The sequence below is a fragment of the Bombus vosnesenskii genome, unplaced genomic scaffold, assembly GCF_011952255.1.
Source record: "Bombus vosnesenskii isolate JDL3184/JDL3185 unplaced genomic scaffold, Bvos_JDL3184-5_v1.1 scf7180000013264, whole genome shotgun sequence".
Taxonomy (NCBI): domain Eukaryota; kingdom Metazoa; phylum Arthropoda; class Insecta; order Hymenoptera; family Apidae; genus Bombus; species Bombus vosnesenskii.
The window spans coordinates 9,309,371-9,331,552 of record NW_022882924.1 but is presented as its reverse complement, the minus strand read 5'-3'; the positions used below and the strand labels follow the sequence as shown (position 1 = coordinate 9,331,552).

The following is a 22,182-nucleotide window of genomic DNA, read 5'->3' as shown; positions in this document are numbered from 1 at the left end:
TAGTTTTTGATATAATAACGTCAAAATGAGAAGATACCATGTACTTTTAGCTCAGTAAGAAAAATATCGGTAGCGAAAAAATGATCCTATAGTGAGATAATATTCAAACAAAATTCGCATCGAGTGAAGTAGTAGCTTGCAGGGGTTAAATATTTGCTCGAACTCGAGCGACTTTGACTAATCTGAAGCAATCAGAGTCTTACAAAAATATATAAACAAGTTTAACGCCTTCACATTTAAAACTTTATTGCGTAAAATTCATGAAAATCAAAGAAGGCAGATTTTCGGCGAAGTTTTATGATATTTTAACTACGAAACAAAGAATTCTCGAAAGAAATATCGAAAAAGGGTGGCGTCACTCAGGGGGTTGCTCACACTGGGATTAAGTTTGCCATGAAAATTCACCATCAGTGCAGTTGGGATGTTGTCCACTGTAGAATATTTAAAATCAGTACAAAGTATCTGCAATATATTGTCATGATACGTGAATCGTAGGGCAGACATCGAGTCAGTAGAAATAATTAACGCCTTCGAAAGTCTCGTACGAAGAGGACACGAGGTGATTAGTTCGGCTAGTCTGACAGTCCAGAATCTTATTTGCACTAATGGCGGCCATAACCGAGTGAAGGCGTCCGTCGTGAAATCGCTGGACGCAAGACCGGTTTTCTTCCCCGCGTAATTACAAGCTTCGAACCGATCGCGCGCTATCTCAGAAAAAATCGCCGCTCGATCTGCGGATCTTGTCGATTTAATCAAAAACGACATTTTTATGGGTTTTCGCGGAAGCATCGTACGCCGGGACACGTTAATTATTAATAATCGTCGAGGAACGGCGAAACCGACGTCAAAAAAGTAATCTCGTGTATAGAAAAGCGAAAGAATCAAGCTTCCTAACATCGTGTAGAAAAACAACATACCTACCTGTTCGATTATGTATGACTCCGAGATTGATCGTAAAGGAAAAGAATTTCTCCGATGATTAACTTAACCGAGAAGAAGTTGACTTGTTTCGAATTGAAAATAAAATTTGCCTCGTCTATTTGCGATATAAAAGATTATACAGGTACACTGCATATAGTACGCATGTGCGTGTAACAAATCGCGCAACAAATTATATCGTTTATGAATGTTACTGTTATATATCGTAACGATAAATAAATATATAAATCTGTAGGAAATGCGATTAATATAAAATATCTACAGCTAAGATTATCGTATAAAATTATCGAGCAAAAGATTCTATGTCGTCTATGCTATCACGTATATTAAAATGAATTTTGAGACATTGCCATGGCGTTCGATTAACGTTCATCTTGAAGCTACGAAAGAGGATCAAATATTAGGTGTTTGAAATAACAAAAGACGGCATAATGTAGAATGTACAAAATGATTAGCTCTAAACTTTACTTAACAAATATATGCCATACGAAATCACGTTAAATGTAAAACAAAATTTCCCAATTTTGCCTTACCTTGCTTTCCATCTTGATCCGATAAGTTAGCCGCTTCAAAGCGATCCACCGATGCCAAAGAAATCTATCCGCGTAGTAATTAAATCGAAATGGACGTATAGATAAAATTATAATGCGTTCTATGCCTTAAGTACAGATATTAGTGAGACAAGTCTGAGGCGTACGTTGAAAAGCACGTGCGATAATAGAAGATAACGCTATACGTTAATAATTATAATAAGATTTATAGTTTCCTCTTTAACGTCGAGCCGCGCACATACTCTTTTCTTCTTCTTCTTCTTCTTCTTCTTCTTTTAAAATTATCGCCCAGCGTTTCTTGTTTCATCTACGATCAACAGTACACGCACGTCTTCGAGGTATATACGAATAAAAAGCGGAGAATACATAATACGTGGGCTTGGCGGTACACCTCGGATACATCGTGGCGCGGGGGTTGAAAAAAGAGAAGGAGAAAGAGAAAGAGACAAAGAGAGAGATAGAGATAGGTACGCCCCTGTTGGGGTGAACGTTCGTGACGGCATCGTCGGCGTTCCCTTTGTACACACGCACCGCCCCTCACTGCTTTTGCCTCTCACCGATATATCCCACAACATAAGTACGCGTTCGCCCTCTCCTGCACGCTCTCCCCCTCCCTATTTCCCTCTCTCCCTCTCTGCCTCTTTCACCAGTTCGACTTGCGTGGATACATTATACGAATTACATTGATGATACGTCGATGGGACACGAGATAGGGGCTGGTTTGGCTCCAGCCCGCGTCGATAACCAAACTATTTTTCTTCGGTCAGCCGAGACGGCTGATCTTCCTACCGACATCCTCTCTTTCCTTGATCAATCTTTCTTTCTTGCCTTGTTTTTTCTTTTCCTCTTTTTTTTTTTTTTTTTTTGTTTCGTTCATTCTTTTTTTCCTTTCTTCTTTTTTATCGCAAAATGATTCATTGACAAAACGGGTAGATTCGTCGAGAAGTGTAATTTTCTAGAGATAGCGGCGTTTAAGGGTCGTTTATCGTGATTGATAGGAGGAACGGAGTTTCAGCGTGTTGAAATATTAATTGCCGTGCGTGAATGTTCGTAATTCCATTAATTTACGGGACTCGAGTTATCTCAACGTTTATGGAACAGGAATTTTTCATGGAAAACATATATCCAAAATAGGGTATAAGCAAACTATCTTTCAGCATTCTTGGAGCACCGTTTTCTTTTTTATTTCGAATTATATAAGGCGAATAGCTGTGGAAATTAAAAGAACTGTTCGGTGCTTTGCTTTAGAAGATAAATAGATTGTGTTCTGTAATTTACTTCTTACCCTAACGTGTTTCAACTTATTCTTCAACTTAATGTAAACATGCGCGCAAGTTTTATACAACTTGCGTAATTTTAATTCCTACGCAACTATGTCATTCTATTGATTTGATTTCTACATTCTAATTGTAAATGTTTGTCATTCATAGTCCTGTATATATATATACACATATATATTTCTGTCCTATATGCTTTAACGTATCTTTTATATATTTTTCTCTCTCACTTTCTCCCTCTCTCTTTTATCGTTCGTTTATCAGAGAAAGAATAAATTGTTGGAACTATTTTTCAAAAATATTCGATGCAAAAGTGTATTCAAAAAATCTGAAAAATGTGTTCCGTAGAGTGGAGGTATGTTCTGGTAGTGATCGGTGCTCTGTGGCAAGACAGGCGTCCCCCAGGATACGCTTCCTCTCTCCCTCCTCGCGTCCCAGATCCTGCAGGATCATTAATCAAATTCCCCTTTTAGCCGCGCCTCCCTCTTCCCCCTCCTTTATCCCCTCTTCGTAGTACGACGGTTCGGCCGCCATTACTGTACGGCTGCGTGCACGACGCATTAATTAAAACCAGGAAATTAATGCTTTATGCTTTTGAATCTCTCTCTTTCTCTTTCTTTCCTCCTTTCTTTCTTTCTCCCTTTGTAGAAGACGTAACCCAGCCTTTAGAAAGTTGCTCAATTTCTTTAATCAACCTTATAGGAATTCAACTTTTGAATCACCTAACGGGACACTTTTCAAGAAAACGTCCTATTAATGTATAGTGATTGATTAGATTTCTCGGGTATTCTTTGATACGGGAACGTCTACGCATTCGATGGTATTTCGATATTGTAACTCCTGTATTTGCTTGAACAGTTATGTAGTACCTACTTACATTTTTTTCGTACAGACCGATAAAGTTCGTGTGAAGTACGATTATGATAACGTTTTATCAGTTAGCCAAGAATGTTTACAAGGATTTTCATATTAAAAATTGAGCGACCGAGTGTGAATCAGCGAATGAGAGATTTTCTTAAAATGTTTGCGAAAATTCTTGACACATGGTAATGCAGAATTATTTTCGCGACACGTAATTTTTCGTTATTATTAATGAAGCATTTCCGTGAACGCGATTTAGGTATCTTCGAGTGATTTATCATTAGAACAATTTTTCCGACCCATTTGCACGCAATGCCTAGGTACTACATTCATCGCGTTGTTTTCAAGTATAACACATAGATGTAACGTGATAATTAAATGAGAACAAATTAAAACACATACGCAAATCATATCAGGTTCGATCGCTGCTGCGACTCTTTAATTTTATGTTTAAATTTCGCTTTTTAATTTCAACCGAAACAAGGGCTTTTTTTTAAGAAGGAGAAAATCAATGTTTTAAAGAACTTATCATCGTACAATATAAGCGAGAAATCGTATCAGTAACAATTAATTTGCGAAATTTTTCTAAGTAAAGATAACTTTACCAAGAACCGGATGAATTTCTTTAGTTGCGCGATACCGCGACCTATTCGATGGATTTGTAGAAATTTGGATAAAAATTTCTTTCAGCGATATCTACCATCTGATCAAAAAGATGAATCGGAACCGGTAAGAAAATGGTCCTTTACAATCCCTTTTCCGGAAAGAGCAAGAAGATGAATAGGCGTGACCCGTGGGACCCATTAGCGGTCAGTGCCTATCTTGGTTTACCGCAAAATGTTCAAAGGCACTTGTAACTAAGCGAATATTAAATAATTTATGAATGGCAAGTAGAATTTGCGGAACATCATTCGCTACGGTTCCTACCTTTTTTTATTTATAGCGTAGTCATTACTTTACAAGCAGTGCAGAAAGATCCTTCCCTAGGATTTTTCATTTAGTTACACTTCCCACTTCATGCATCGTTAATTCAACGTAACTCTATGATCGTAAATCATTATAACTTTCGTTGCATTAGATCGTATTCGTATATGAAGCATTGCAACATTGTTCTACGTTGTGGCTTTCAAAACTGAGAAAATTGAATTTCAAAGCACCGAATCATTTATAATTCTTGCGATACATTCTTCCTGTCTTTTACGTTAGAAATAAACGAAATTTCATTTTTCACTATTGCAACCTTTCTTAACGATAATAATAATTTAATATTCTTAATAGTAACAGCTCGGATGATAATCTTTGTAATGAATATTAATAATTCAAATAATCGTTGATAGTAGAATCTTCCAGGGATGGTCATCTCCATTTTCAAACGCTTCTGAACGTTGTCTTTTCTTTAACGAACGCAACAAGAAGCTACGTCGGTAGGTAGTTTTTATTTCTGATACAGGAGGATCTAAGCTGTCGGTACGTTCTCGGCTAGATACGAAAGGGTGGCGTGAAAATCGAGGATAATGCCTGGTCAACCTAACGGTAGAACCACCATTAGGCCTATTTATCGTTCAAAGCCAGGTACATCCTGACAGGTTCACCGACTAAGAAGTACGTTGTTCTGTTGAGGATTCGATACACAACAGCCGTCGAAAGAAAGGCAAAACTGGCGTTATGCCATAACGAGATTACCGATAAATTTGTAAAGATTACTTATTAGCGGTAAGCCACTTTTCTAACTCGCTAGTCACCATTTGGTGTAATTAATCTTTGACTCGTATTACATTTATCTTCGAACGTTTTTCCTTTTAGTTTTTCATTCTCACATTTCGATGATCGCACGTTTCATCATAGATCGAGTATTTGATCGTATCGATATAGATAACTATTATCGTGAATTATAAACCGTACGAAAGTGTGCAAAATTATAATTGAATTAATCCATGAATTATGATTACAGCGTACAAAGTAATTCGATTAGTGCATCGTATTCAATTATATTGTAATTCGTAATTCGTATCTCTTATTCGATTAAATTACTGTATGATTCGTAATTGTACGGTTAGAAAGTACAATCGAATAATTTAATTTTAGGACATAAACGTAAAATTGCGTCACGCATGAACGGGAAGTGGAAGATACGCAGCGTAGACGTTAAAAAGATACAAATATGAAAGATAAATTGTATAAACATTTATCTCGCTTCTTCGGAGTTCCGAGCTGTCACTCAGTTGCATTGTATTCCAATTATACCCACGATTGCGGTAATTAGCGATTGAATTAATTGAAAAGTTTGAATTATGTAATTCAAATACAACGTAATTTAATTACGATGCAATTCGAGTACGGTGTAATTTAATTAGCATAACCGTGAGCTCATAGTACCTGTTTCTCGAAGGCTTCTTGATTCATCTTTCACATAAATTGATAAACTATTTCGAAATTATGTTTGTTATTCTAGAGATAGATATTGTGCCCGTGTCAACGCTAGATATACCGAAATTTTCAACAATATTTTGTTTAATATAATGTGCTATATAAACTCAATAAACAATTTACTGTCATTTATTACGTTCAGCTTGTTCGTTATCAGATGTGAAAAAAAGTAATTAATAGCTTAATATTGCTAGCAAATAAGCTGTGATACTGTTTTTTCTTCTTCTTTGTGTACATTGTGTGTCCTTAATGATCTATCAGCGACACGTCTGATACCGTACTGTGTAAATAGAGAAATGATTACAATAGCAATCTGTAATGAAATTCGTATCACTAATTACTATCGATCAAGTCCATGATTGATTTGAAAATAACATTTCTCTCGAAAAATAAGACTCCAGTGCTTTGTCGTCTGGGTTTTTAAGACATGCTTCGGCCATTAGTATGAATAAATAAATAATGTAAGACAGTGTAGATTAATTTGGAAAAAGATAAGCATAAGATAAGATTACTGTTTAGAATAAGAATTCCGTTTATTTGTGCACATCGAGAGACAAAAACAGATCCTATATCTAATTGAAGTTCATAAATAGAAATTCACTGATTCACTTCATTGTCTTATGATTTTTTATTCGTGTAATTGGATGTTTACGTTCAGACACGTAAGTGGATTTAATCTTCAAGAATTTATTTAACCAGACAGTGTCTAAAATTTCGTTCCAATAAATGGGATTCCATTCTACGTTTATTAAATAAACACTCAACTAACGTCTAATAAACGAACACCTTATGGAAATAATTTCAATGTTAAAGCAAGTATTTTGGTCGCAGTAAGAGATGTTGGAGAACAAAGGAATAGGAAAAGTGAAGCTTAAAGATAAGAAATTAGGAAGAATTTAAATATAAGAAATTTGAGGGCAAAGTGAGAACTTCAGGTTACATGAAAATATGGAGTCACAATGTCATGGATTTATCAAGAAGAGGATCAAAGTTTTCATAGAACATCCATGTCAATCGTTGTTCGTATGTATATATACGTTTTATAATTCTATATTTTTCCAGACTTCAGGATAATAGAATTAATCGTTAGTTGTTAATTCTGTATACCGAGAGAATATTTTAAATAAATATCAATTAATGATAAGAATATCTATACTCGTATCTCTTATCAACCAGAATGTTCGACGAATCTGTACTTATCAAACTACGTTTATCTTTATATGTAATGCAGTTTCTTCATTTTTACATACATAATTTTATTATTCTGGCACCACTAAAGCACTGGATCCCAGAAAAGTAGATTAAAACATCAGCTTGCAAACGAAAGTGCATAGTTATTCCTTCCTCAAATAATGTGTCATAACTTCTAGAATATTACTGATAGTTAAAATTAATATTTTATGATATATAAATCATTAATAATCGATACGAGTTTATGATTCCTGAAGTGTCATATAAAAGTGCTAAAAACAGTTACAAATATTTCGATACTTTTCTGACGAAATATTCCTTTAAGTTTTACGGTGTCGTTGGGAATGTCGAGTACAGTACAAATACCAAAGAATCGTATCAAGAACACGAATTAACCGATCGTGTAATCGATCAAACTTTGCAGAAAAGTCCACTTGAACGCAACTGATCTGTTGCTATATAGTATACCGACGATAAACCGTCGTTTCCCCGAAGAAGCGTTTGATTATTCGAGAAGATTGGCTGTACTCGTTGTCATCGGCGACAATGGAGAGTAATTACATTATCACGGTGTTGTATGATCGACATTCGATGCAGTAAGTTATAAAACGTATAGTCATCGGCTCGTGTCCCGCAGAAGCGAAGTCTTTTCCTTTAGGAAGACAGATCGATTCAAGACTGGTGGAGATCGTTGCACCTGTTATTCAGGGACGAAGAAACAATCGACTGCAAAACTATTTTTCAAGATAACTAATTAAGATGGGACCCGTGTTCTCCATACGAAGATCGTTGTTCTATTCCATACTTTTCAAAATGTAAAACATACGATTCGCAACATAGCCTCATGGTCGAAAAAGTTGACGATATTACGCGGGTAACAGGACGCTCAGGCTCTGTTTACTTGATATTATTAAAAAAATGTTGGAACTTATATTATCGTAATATGTTACATTGTACGTATTATAAACTATCGATACATGTATAAATTCCTTCATATGATAATAACAAGATTTATAATGAAATGAGCGAAGTCTTAAAAGTGATCGTCACAAATTACAGCCAAGGTAATCGCCTTATTTAACTTGTAATTGTAAATTGTAAAACTGTGAAAAGTATTTGTAAAATAGAAATTTGTAGCCTGTAATTTCTCAGTTGTCTCGATTCAGTGATATCGTTATTTGATCAGTGAATTATTATGCAAGAGGTAACTTCTCAGTTATGTAATTATTACCAGTATGTACGCAGACAAACAGGAACGATATCCAGAGCGCAATTGTAAATCAAATCGTTGAGAAGTTACGCTCATTCATGCAATATTTAAGATTTAGGAAAAGCTATTTGGATATTGATATTCACAATTAAACGATGAAATTTGCGCCATAGTAAGTCTCTACTATCTCCTGCCCAGTAAACAAAAATTAATTTGTAGTTGCTGAAAATCAGGACTTTTCAAAGAAACAATAGCAAACAGTTTCGAATTGATATCGGTACGTCTTGGAAAGAGCTCCAAGTCCTTATCTCTGTAAAAGTGTCTCGACACATGTTCTGACACTTATAACGTGTAAATTTCACTCCTAACCGATTTTACCTCCTCGTTATATCATTTCCGCCAATCTTGTTTGTTCGGAATCTCGAAACGACTAAACTTTATCTCTTCTCTAATTCCACAACCATGCTATCTCTTTTGCACCTATGTAACAAAATCGTCGATTTCTTTCTCGCTTCTCCGTTGCTTTCCGCTTTCCGTTTTCTTCTCTTTTCCTTTTCTTCTTATTTATTTTCACTTTTCACATTGGAGGATTATTATTTTTGACAAAAATGCGTGTACCGGACTAATTCTTGACTAAACATTCGAACCACCCAATGTAATTTTGTTATTCTTGATTTTCGTCTTACTTCAACGGCTTCATTTCTCTCATTTAGGCTCACGGTATATATCTTCGTGTATTATTTATCATTACATACCTACAGTTAGAAACGTATAGCGCGGGAGATACGAATTTTCTTCAGCTTCGGAACTTGCATGTTCTTTACGCGCAAATCGTCCCTTTGGTATTATTTCCTTAGGAAGCGTTTCACTTTCCTCGTTATTTCCCAAATCCCAGGAATCGTACGAAAGCAACGAAGCGATCTTTCGATGATGAACACGTAATTTCATTTACTGTACCTACTGTCTCTTGAAATTATATTTTCTCTGTATATTTAATCCAAAATCTCAATTACATAGTCATTGATTTATTACGTTACGGCGATAAAAAGGGATCAATGAGAACGTAAAAGAAGAAATTGCTGTCCGTTCGGAGTCGGTATCCCGACGCTTTATCTTGCCGCGTGGCTAATCGAATAAAAATTAAAGGCGTCGGTGTCGTTGGAAAGAGCGCGCTGGTGCCAGGTGAAACGCGCTGCTGGCCTAGGCATCGAAGTCGATTCGATTTCTCGAGGAGAGCTGTGCCCAGCTGTGGGCGCGGCGGATATCCCGCTGTGTTTCTCCAACATGGCCGACACCTTATGCACACCCACGCTCTGATTCTCTTTTTCATCGCGTCCTCCATTTCTTTCTCGTTCCTCCGGAGCATCAAATTACACGCTCGGTGAAGTAATTTTCGATGGCGCGTTCGTGATCGAGCGTGATGCAGAAACATATCCGTTATCCTGCGGTTCCGATGCGCCGTGTTAAAATTTGCGATCACCGATAACGATGGCCAAAGATTAATGGCTACGAGCCAACCGGCTCTGTCTTTACCCCGTGTATTAACCATCAAATGATTCCTCCGATTGATCCATATGAAATTATGCGTATACACGAGCTAAATAAATAAATTCTATCGGGACCGTGATCTGTTGCAGGAAGAACGATCGAGCGTGTAAAACGGTGGAATGATTAATCATATGTTTCTTGTTAGCTTGGAAAAATTATCGGATTACCCACGTGTATGTAAATAAGAATTATTGGATTGATTTTATAGTTGAGAATTGTCTGTAACAATTTCAAATTATATTTGGAATTAATTCGTGATGAATGTACGATCGATCGCTTAGCGACTATAATGATAAGAAACTTTCAAGTACGTACAAGTAATACTGAACTAAAACCAATTCGGTATTTCTTGTGATCGAAGAAATAATTTTTCAAACTAACGAGAAATATGTGATATTATTGATAATCCCATCGTTTTACACGCTTAATCGTTTCTCCTGCATCGTAAGGTAATTGCGATAGTGAAGCTTTAGATATTTCCTCTTTTTTTAACAAATTTATCTGATTAAGGACGTAGCGACCGTTCTAAAAATACAGTTCTGCAAGAATAAACTGGTAAAATATCGATGAAAGTTAAATGTGAAATAGAATTAGTAATTCGTATTATTTGATATTAGATATAGATATTAGATTCGTATTAGATATAAATTTATGAAGCGAATTAATGTTTAAGCCTTCTATTAAAGACGACATGTATTTCTATTTAACTGTATCTGTATTTCATATCGATGTATATATACAAGTAAAACTATTTATTCAAAGTTTATATTGTTTGGTTTATTTTAAAGATTAACATGATTTTCCTATAACACAGAAGAGATGTAACCTATACTACCTATAAATGTAATATATAATAATATAATATATAATACAGAAAGTTTTAAAGAGATTGTTCCACTAAAGAACTGCATATTTTTATTCAAACTTGGAATAGACGAGACGTTGCTATTTAAATTTATGTAGCAGAATTTCTAATTGCCTTCTAATTAACAAGCAGCATTCCTTAATCTAATGCAATCTTCGCCAAATAAGAGAAATTCTACGTTTCTATGAAAGTATAAACAAGTACATCAAATGAACACATACAAATCCGTTCTTCGACTTTAATAAGCAGGCCACGAGTTGTCACGCTTGCTCGTTCCAACAAAAATTAGCAAATCTAATCGTGTCTTCATTCACGTATCTGTATAACCGGCTGTTATACCAATGCAATCTTTCTCCCTCCTTCACTCGCAATTTTTAATGAAATCGTAACGAGGCTTTTGACATTTCTCTTGGACGTAGTAAGACGTCGTTGTGTTCTTAATACTACTTCAAAAATCTCACGTCCTGTTGCCGCTATGACACGATAAGTAGTTGCAATTTGCTAGTCACTTAATCCGCGAATACGATTCATTGGACGCGAATTATTTATTATATATTTGCAGAAATGTACGGTAGGAAAGCTTCTTCGGAGTAATTTCAATTTATCTTTGATCAATGTTTTTTCGATAAAAAAAGTCGATCACTTTTAAATCATACGTATAGCTGTATAGGTGTATCTATAAGTTTCTTAAATTACTGAAATATCGTTTTAAACATTTTCGCATACGTAATCTATTTATAATGTGAAAACGTTGTCCGCTATCTCCTTACGAATAAGTAAAACTTGTTACAGCTATTGAATTAAAAAGAGCATATTCATCTATTAAAGAGCAGTACAAGTTAATTTCGTATATCCTAAAGCTGAGGCAAATAGATATGCGTGTATATATATAATTTCATTTATTTGTACTTAATTGACAAAACCACTAAATTACCGATAATTGCTGATCAACCGTTAAAAAACAAACGTTCTAATTAGCGATAAAAATTAATCGATCTTTAACTTCTGTAACTGCGTAGTCTGCAACATGGATATCTTAACCAAAGTGTTTTTTATCGAATATTTTTCACTAAAAACTGTAACAGAGTCGAATTAATTGCGAAATCTAATTACGGTCGCCGTTACTCGACATTACTTCTTCTTCTTGCACAGGTTGTAATAACGGTCAGGTTTAAATTAGCGAAGAAAATCTGTAGATTAGTTAACGAGGTTGAATACGAACTCGGCGAAATTGGCTCAATTAAAAGCTACGGGCCAGCTGCCCCGACAATTGTGCCCCGTCATGTGATTGGTCCTTTTTCCCAGGTTCTTTCTTCTCCTTTCGATCTCCTCCATTTCGAGATGCATCGATACTCGGCCCGTCATTAATCATGCACTTTTGTACACACTCGTCGATGGGACTCCCTGCGAGGGACATCTTGGCCCGCAACAAAATGAATCTTCAGGATCGTGATTTCGATTTCGAACAACTCGATCGTGATCGAAACGTTATTAACTTACATAAAGCGAGCACGCAAAACTTGTTGTGCTACCACGAAATCCTTGTACTTATTAATTACTATGCTACGCGTAAACATGTAATCATCAATTATACTTATTTTAGTCGTGCGAGTACGCGAAAAATTTAATTGAAAGTGTAGAATAGAATTCTTACAATTTGCAATTTACAATTTGCAAAAGTTTTCTTGCAATTTACGATAAGTGACATCTAATCCTTTTTTAATGGGTTATTACGGATATTGAAGAATAAACTAAATCAGTATGAAATTCAATATCTAAATTCAGATGCATAGGTAGGTACATACTGCAGTTTTCAGAAATTATAAATTCTCTATCCTGTAAAAGTATAGAGTCACTGTAAAAAGTGTTTGCACAGTACTGAACTTTAACAGAATTATTGTAAAACATCGTATGGTAACAAGGTTTTAATCGAATCAAAATATTTACGTATTCTTACAAGTCTTCAGAATAATTTTCAAGAAGAAAAGACTGCGATATCTATTCCTATTGTGAAAATATCAATAAACATCTAGCAACTTACAAAAATATATAATATTATATTAATAAATATTATTACTATTATAATGAATATTAATATTAAATATAAATATGACCATAGGTATTTTAAAAAATAGTCTGCATCAAAAGAAAATGAGTTTGAAAGACACTTTCATTATGATGCGTGATAACCGTCCAAAGTATAATGCTACTAACACACGAGCATCGATCTTGTATAATACTTGAAAACACTTAGAAACACATCTACAATCCCCAGATATAAACATTATTAAAAATATATGGGATCACCTGAAATGGGAAATTACGAAGTCAACGTATTTCATCAAGAAATGATAGGAAAAGAACTATTTTAGAAGAATGGAAAATCATTTCCGCTAGAGTACACATCGATTTAATAAATTCAATATCACGACGGCTTCAAGCCATAGTAAAACCAAAAGAAAACTTCACTAAGTATAAAAATAATTAAATTTAGTAATTTCCTCTCCTATATATCGGAGTTATTAATTTTCTTCATTAAACTGCAATTTTACGAATATCTTCTACGTATATATTTTTTTCATTTTTTAGATGTCTCTTAATATTTTCTCACAGACTATACATATGCCATTTCTGTCTTTTTTTTTTTTTTTTGTGAAAATTATTCTGCTGACTTGTAAGAATGTATACATATTTTTTATTCGTTAAAAAATAGTTAATAAACGACGTTCTACGTTATCTTCGTTGAAATTAATTATCGTATCTATACTTTTTACACTGCTTCTAACAGTACATTATTAATTATAACATCTAACGAATATTGATATACAGCGGGTGTTCACGAACTTATGGCAAATTATTAAAAAGCAAAAATTTGTAAAATACACATTTAATATGAAGAAAAACGTAAAATATCCGAAGTGGGACATATATTACAATATTTACTAGATGAAACGAACCTCCATTTAGGCTTCGTTTATTACTTTTGTAAAAATAAACATTTGTATCTAATAAAAATATGAATTTGTGTCAACGTAACAGTTCTTTTCATTTTTTCAATTTATATATCTAAATTACCAACACTTTTTCACAAATGCTTACGTATTGTTTCAGGATATGGATTTAATCGAAGTGCTCTGGAAGCAAGACGTGGATCTGGGATTTACGTTGGTGGAAGCACCAACAACAACAACGAAAAAGGCGTCCACGTTGGAAAAGGAGTCCGACGATGAGATCGAGAAATTAAAAGCTCTGGAAGCGATCAATGGGACTAACGAAAAGGTACGTAACATTACCCTTATCTTTGTCATGACATGCTCAACCGAACTTACCGATCTATCTTCGATAAGTACCTATATTCTTATTCTTAATTTCGACTTCGATCTCTGCCACGCTTTCTCCCGTTTACGGACCGCAATTAGCAATTAATGACATATTGTTTATCGAGTTTCGTATACTTTCACATTACAGAGAACCTAACATTTTGCCTTTTCTCGTGTGACATTCAAATTCGCGTTTCTAACGTACATCATCGGCTAAAAGTTTCGGCTTAAGGGTTAAAAGTCGAGACTCCGATGAAAGTAAAGTTAAACGATATGGCATAATATGAATCGCCGTGTTAACATTGACAGAATAGAAGCATTAAAATTAGTAAGTTAAACGGTAGGAAAATTGAAGGACCTTTCACAGATACCTAAACTTTTGTCCGGTAGTGTATCTTTTCTGATAGTTCGCCTTGGCGTTCAGCCTTTCCGTCTTTTGTGTCTTCCTTGCGATTATCAGCGATAGAAAGTCATGATTTAGATGTACGTTCTCGCTTGTCGGAACTATTTCGTGGGAATACGTTCGTCGTCGTTGAGTCGTCGAGTTCGAAACAGTTCACCAGTCGGAAGTTTGATTGTTCATCGGAAACGACAGGGAAAGAAAAGAAGAAAAAAGGTTAAGATTTGATCGTATTAATACTCGAGTGGATACGGCCATGAGAGGCAAGCGATCCGTGTCGATAGATCGGTATCGATTCGTCGTGAAGTCGACGGTGAGGCATCAAACAAAAGTGACGCCACTCGATGGACTAACAGAAGAATTCGGCACTCGGGGTGGCTATCTCTTTACAATCTCTCGATCGACTGTCCTGTTTTGTACAAACGTTACTCGAATCCTTGTCTAGAAAATATCTCATTGAGTTAGTTAAATTTAGTTAGATAAATCTACCTTGCGTCTATTATATTCGAACAAAATTTAAGAGAATTTCTTTCATTTATTTTATTCATTTGAAGTTTGCAAACGTATGTGTACTGTTTACTATGTTCTATAAGTTATCTTATAGAACGTGCGAATCACTAGCAAGTATAGCTGCCCTTCTTCCCTGTAGGTCTCCTAATTCTTATCAAGTGTCTGCATGTGGACTCCCACCGTGATAATCGGTCAAACATAGATCAGTCAAAAGGTATAATCCTGCAGAACCCATAGAAGCTAAGTTCGATAGATACCAAAGAGATTAGGCTAGGAGGAACCATCCCACGCGCACTCGGATATGATCTCGGTCGATAATTCGAACCCCAAACTGTCGGCTTCTCGTCTTGTCTCTTCCCTCTAATTCCCTGTACGTGAGAATATCTCGAAACTACTGTACTTTATCTCCTTCCTCCAGATTTGCCTCCTCGTCTTTCCCTCTTCGTCTTATCAATTTTGTTAGACGTTCCATCTATTCGCGCAATTCGTAATCTTATTCAGAATCATGAATTTCACAAGCTAGTAAATAACAGTATAAGTCTCGATCTTGGGGTAAATACGAGTTAGAGTTTATTATTATTAAAAAAAAAAAGGAAATATGTTCGGCAAACTTAAAATAATCAAAAACTGAACGACTGCATGATTGTACCTATATTGATTGCAGCGGTTTGATTCAATGAATTTTATTCGGTCAAGATTCTATTGTGCCCTGTTCAACGATGCGTAGTTTCCTTAAGAATCTAAAATCGTGTCTGCAGTTCACTCCAGATCGACTGATTTAATTCACTTTCTATTCTACGACATAACTTTTTTCAACGTCGATTTCCTTCATCTGACGCGTTTCAGTCGATGAGCACGAAGAGCGTTTAAGTATCCACGAAGATTCGAGCCAACGAGAGCTCATCCATACCGTGGTCACCGACAATGACGTTGCATGACGTTCTGGGCGGGTAACCCATCAGACTTCTCGACGTTCTTTCTCTTCTCTTCTTTTCTCTTCTCCTCTCTGATCGTCTCTTCTCTCCGTTCTCCGGTCTCTTGTCTCCTTTACTCTTCCACTTTGACTCTCTCTTTTGCTCTCACGGCCTTCGGTAGTAAAGTCGGTGTTCCTTCGTTCCTCTCTCCAATCCCTATCTAACTCGCTTCGTCTTTCGGGCTCTTCCTCCTCGAAGATCGTATTGTTCCAACGGGTTCCACCTTTGTGAAGGGACCGCCGTCTTCGAGGCTCCAATAATACGGGGAATATCCTCGATCCCGATCGAAAGCAGACACATCGATCCAAAGTGTGGTTCGCGAACAGCTGAGAACAAAGGCCAGTCCACTCCTCTGTCCCATCTTCCTCCAATTTCTTTCGCTGTATATTGACAGCCTTTGTCCCGATATTTAGTCCTGAAATTGTTTTAACTGCGAATATCTTTAAAAATACGAGTCTATCTTCCTCGTTTCTATCGAACGGTGAACTTAAGTTCTTCGAAAGATTTTTATCGAATTCTTGTACGTTTCTCGAAACAGAGAAATTTGGAAACTTTCGTGCCCGATTGATTGGAAGATATACGGTATGCTTCTTTTTTTATTTTTTTAGTAATTTCGTTAATAATATTGAGTATACGGTTTGTCTGTTTTTATATGAAACGGGATGCTAATAGATTAATGGTAAAATTTCGATCTAAATTTGCCTGCGACTATTAAATCATCTTTTATCGTTGATTCCAATTTAATAGGACGAGAATACTCGATGAGTACAGCGTATTATGTTCCAGCGTAAAATAATGGCGCTCATTCGGAGTGACTGGCGTGAATATTTAATTTACGACTTCGGCTGAAATTCCAAACGATCTGCGTTCGCAATGGTGACAGGTTCGATTATAGCGACTTGCTCCATTTATACGAAGGAAATAATCTCTTTCGATCTAATGGAAACTCAAAGTCCTAGAAGACCCTTTTTTAACTTCTTATAGAAACTTATTTAAAATTGAGTAAATTTATTTAGGAACTTTGCAGATTTATAACAATGCATTTTAAGACATTTTCCTGTGATTTTTCCCCTAAATCCCGTTTCTTTCCATATTATCCACGTATTCTTCGTTCTTTCTTCAATTTCGTCAATTTTATTCTTCAATTTCTTTACCTTTACAGAAATTTGTAATTCCATCATCGATAGTTTCAATATAAACTCCAAACTCTTGCTACGATTAAAGCGTTTGAACCGACAAACGACGTAAGTACCAAAAGTAAGAATTTTCACTAAAAACAAGAGAACTCGTTTCTGTTATCCTTCTTCCCACTGAACAAATCATTTCTCCATTTTTCTGACGCTTACTACGATATACTTCGCTCACCTATGTTCCTAAAGAATCGCTAAATTCTCGATATAATCAGAAGAAAATACGAACGATGCTCGATGATGGCTTCCCGCTTTCTTTTGCATAACGACAGGAGCCAGCTAAAATGTATTCGTAAAAACATCGGAACGGATGGCGTTCATTTGTTGGCGGGATGCAATCGCTGAGGGTTTGTTAAAATGATAGATGTACAGCATCCCTCTGGTCGAGGGGCGGCATCGATAAAGCAAGCTGGAAAGGAAGATGAGGGTTAGGGCGAGGGAGAAGAAAGCCGGTTGGTCGCGGGACGTAGTCGAGAAAAAAAGAGAGGAGAGAGCAAGATAAAAAGAGAGGGGAGAGCAGGGCCAAAGAGATTGGAGCAGCATGGCAGGGGGATTCTGAGGGACGTATTGATGGTCCTGGAAATTGAAAACGCGCCCAGCGAACCGAAGTGGGTTTGGCCTCCTTCTCTTCCCTGATTGTTTCTGTCGGATGAATTTTCGGGAGAAAATGGCGGTCGATCCCGTGATGTTGTATTTCGGAATTGTTTCCATCCATACTTACCTATAGTTTCATTATTCACATACGTACATACTTTGTTTTCGTTCCTGTTCGAACAATTGTTTCTTCTGCGCAGGCAAAGAATAGTTTCAATCAACTACGTATTTATAGTTTTCTCGTCTTTCAAATCGTTATAGAAATATAGATAGAAATTACAAGTAACAAGCTAGAATTTTAGTCGTTGCTGGATCCTTGACGTTTTGTTTGCAACACTTGTTTTTTTTTTTTTTTTTTTTTTTTAATTAAATTATTGCAGTACAGGGTTAGATAGGTATAGTTGTAGACGAAGAAACATACGAGGTGTTTCATACGTATTATACTTCTCATTGTGCTTCTTATAATTAGTCGCGTGTATTTAGTCTTTGTCGGACTAAAAACAATTTGTTATTCTCTTTCTACGCGTACTTCGTATCTATATGTTCGTTGGCAGTGAGAATAATCGAACGAATCAAGAGCTGAAGTTATCATTTTTAAAATAGAACCAGGATAAAAGGTGCCAGGATCGGTGTGTTGCGAATTCGAAAAGACGACAGGTTACGAATTATTCGCAGAACCGTGACTGGCAACAACCTGGCGACTTCAATAGCTGGCTCGACGGTCACGGTGGCCCATTGATTTCGTACATATTCGCGGAGATCAATACAGATTCTAGCTATGCTTTCAACCGACAGATCGTTCGTGACGGCCGAAATAAGCAGACTCTAAGTAGTTCGAAAATCTTAATTGAGAGCTGCGCGAACGATGCAAACTCATAACGATGACAGGACCTCCATTGTCATACGGGCGACCGTGTCGTTGAGAAGAAAAGCCACGTCTTTTTCGAATAAACAAGATAAAGATAATAAGATATAAAAATTTTATAGTTATATTGCTAGATCTTTGGTTTCCAGTTACTTTCATATCCTAATTACTATCGCAATTCTTTAGATTGCAATACAAATTTAGAATACAAATTTTTCGTTTGAGGCTTTGTTTTCGAGAAAATCGACTTTGAATTTTCGCTCGGTACGCGTGCACTTTATCACGTCTCGTTATAACGGATCTCACTGTAGATCGTTGTCTCGATGGAAAAATTTAAAAAAAAAGAAAAAAAGATTAAAAAAAAATTTTTTATTCTATATTTTCGATTCCTTTTTTCGCGTAGAATCACCCCCTTTCCGCTTGTACTACCAGTTACCAATCACCCAGTATAATACAAATTATGGGTACATACAATGACGAGCATATAGATGGGAACAAACAATTCTAACGATTTAGGTAACTGAAATTATTTTGTGTTTACATGTTTTCGATATATTGCTTCAAATGCTATCCTTTGAATTAAATGACATATCAGCAGAAGGATAGGTGTACGCAAAAGTGAATATTCAATTTGATATAACATGCGATATTACATATATGATCAACTCGGAAACCAAACTGATCAACTCCACTTTTTATCAATCTCTCAATTTCATTTCCTACGTAGATACACCATGAATATTCAATTCTGTAAAAACAAATTAACTTATACTTCCATTCATTCCAAGGTAAATTTGAAAAGTAACGATTGCGATATAATAATATCATCTCTTCTTTCGGCTTTCCAATTAATGTACTTGATCAACGTGTCTTGCGAACAGCTCATAAATACAAAACTAGGTAAAACAAAATTATCCTCATGTTTAGATTATACATATAGCAATATCGATATAGTTCTAAAGTCGAAAAAGTTTAACAGTAAAATTAAAGCGAGGAAAGTTAGCTGCGAATCTAAACAGGAAACAGTGAGCACGAGAATGCACGCGGATCCTTGATGGCGCGTAACTGCGATGCACTTAGTTTCATTTCGCGGGAGTTGTTCGATCGAAGGGTGGAGAGAGGATTGATCGAAGTTTGTATTCATAACCCCGGATCTTGGTATAACGCACCACTCAACGACGATACATCACACTGAATGAAAAAGAGACTGAGGCAACGATAGAAGGGGATGAAAAGCTGGAGGCCAGGAAAGGGAGAAGAGAGAGAAAGAGAGAGAGAAGCCAGTGGTTGGATAGCTACTATCAGAGAGTCGCTATGATTAATGGTCGAGTACAATGCTATTTTCATTAAACTCATTTCACTGCAGCCCGTATATAACACGGGGTACGGCCAGCCTATGGTCTCGGCCATATGAGCGCCCTCGGCTTCTTTTTCACGTTGCCGTTAGGTTCCCTTGATTATGACGTCTCTATGATCGTCGACCTTCACGGTCTCGAATGCCATCCGAGTGAATTCAGCCATTGTTACGCGGCGTCGTTTTCGATCCTTTCATTATCAACGGAATGGCGTTTTCACCGAAAGTCGGCCGCCGTATCCAAATTTGAAAACGGCTTCATCCGTGATATTGCGAGCTTTTGCTATGATGTACGTAGCAAATCTGTCACTTTCTTTTCAATGGAACGACTAGTGTCGGTAGTTGAGAAGAATTTTTAACAGTAATACAAAAGATAATGTAAAGGATAAATAGATAAGATAGACGGAGAAATGATAAGAAAAGTGGCGATGAAATTTTTGACGCGTTGAAAAGATGAATATAATGACGTTAACACTGTAAAGTAATGAAAACAAGTTAGAAATGAGACATCACATTGACGCAAAGTTGTTAATGTTGTAAATAATATTCAGTGGGAATTAAATATGAATAACGTTTTTAAAAGGAATATGAATAATTCAGTTTACTGGATGTCTTCTAAACGTGAAAAGCTTGCTAATCGCTAATTTGTTAAGAAATCAATTGACACTTGACGTCTTAGATTTGTCAGATATTTATCACGGTAATTTCTTAATTTATTACTCCGTTTATTTAACGACATCTAAACCCAACATAATTGCTAATTGCGGCTTGTTTACGAGGAATTGGCTACGTAAACATTTCTCAGTAACAAAGAGTTCTTCCTATTGATTCGATTGGGTGTCATCGTATCTTGAAGCAGACAAGAAAAAAGTTAGTTTCGTGACTAAGTCCGGTTTTATTCGCTCAACGGAATATATTGTTAGCTGCTAGGAACATTTCCACGGTGTTTCATTTCCAGAAAGACAGAAAGGAATATGACGAGCCACAAGATGATCCATGGGCAGGCCTTCCTTATACCGTCGATCTCGAAACTGGTAAGTGCAAATTAGTTTTATCGTGCAATCAAACAACTTAAGATAAAACTTGTATCAAATTTTTATTTGTAAATTTTACCTGTAAAAGAAATATTGCGACATTTGTGCAAACTATGCGAGAATAACTAGATAGGTACTTATATATCCAAAAGAACCGTATAACAAGCACAGCAGCACTATGAAAGGTGTTCATAATTTTGATTACATAATACGTTTATGCGCTGCTTTGAACGCTTGCTTTGCGTATCAATCTCTAATTAAAGAGTCAATCAAAGGTGATAGACACCGTCCGTATACCGTAGACGTCCTAATACGCCGGTAAAAAACCAGGGACAATTATATACAGCTAGTTCGCGTAGCTCCTTCTATTCAAAGCGTGTCAAATTAACGTTGCAATTTGTAAAAGCCAATTTGAAGGTTCGCTGCAGTTAAGAGCCACGACCGCGCCTGGCCGCACCTCTCGCGAATCTAATTACCATAAACGCGTTGATTAAATGTAGTCTATTCGATGATTATTTCCTTAGTCGAATCATTTTTATATCGATTAGTCAGTGGTAGATAATTCGGTAGTGACGGCGGCAAACGAAGGCAAAAAAGAATGTTAACGCTGTGAAAAGCGTAAATGACGTGTATCGGCAACTATGCGGTCTAACTATAAATTGCGATAAGCGTTGTCTTATAAAATCGTAAGTAGAAATCGTATTAGTAGTTTTATTTGTGACACAAAATTTATATGAACGATTATATAACGTCACATTCCAACAATTTGTGTCTCAATATATAAATTGCGCGCTCTATCTTACTCAATTCCATATTACAGAAAAAGACATGGTAAGTACAGATACTGTTAAGTTGTTGATTCCAATGTCGCTCGGATAACTCAAATAAAACAGAAGGAATTTCGTACATGTAATATTAATATATGTATAGCTAATATCGTGGAAAAATATACACAACGAAATTTTGCAACAAAAGCAAATGCAATACCTAATTAATAATAAAATTATTAATACAATTCATATTTTTATATTCCAACGAGTAACATGATTGATAAGTATATAACGAAACGAGT

At 36.0% G+C, this 22,182-nt stretch overlaps 1 protein-coding gene across 7 annotated transcripts in view; it reads left to right on the top strand.

Annotated features, from left to right (window-relative positions):
* LOC117240536 (segmentation protein cap'n'collar) overlaps nucleotides 1–22,182 on the top strand; it is a 111,816-nt gene that overhangs the window by 23,053 nt on the left and 66,581 nt on the right. For all 7 annotated transcript variants that reach the window (XM_033506562.1, XM_033506557.1, XM_033506565.1 and 4 more), the window contains 2 exons: nucleotides 13,981–14,148; nucleotides 21,035–21,110. In XM_033506562.1, the coding sequence (XP_033362453.1) occupies nucleotides 13,981–14,148; nucleotides 21,035–21,110 (244 nt within the window). The remainder of the gene's footprint in view (nucleotides 1–13,980; nucleotides 14,149–21,034; nucleotides 21,111–22,182) is intronic.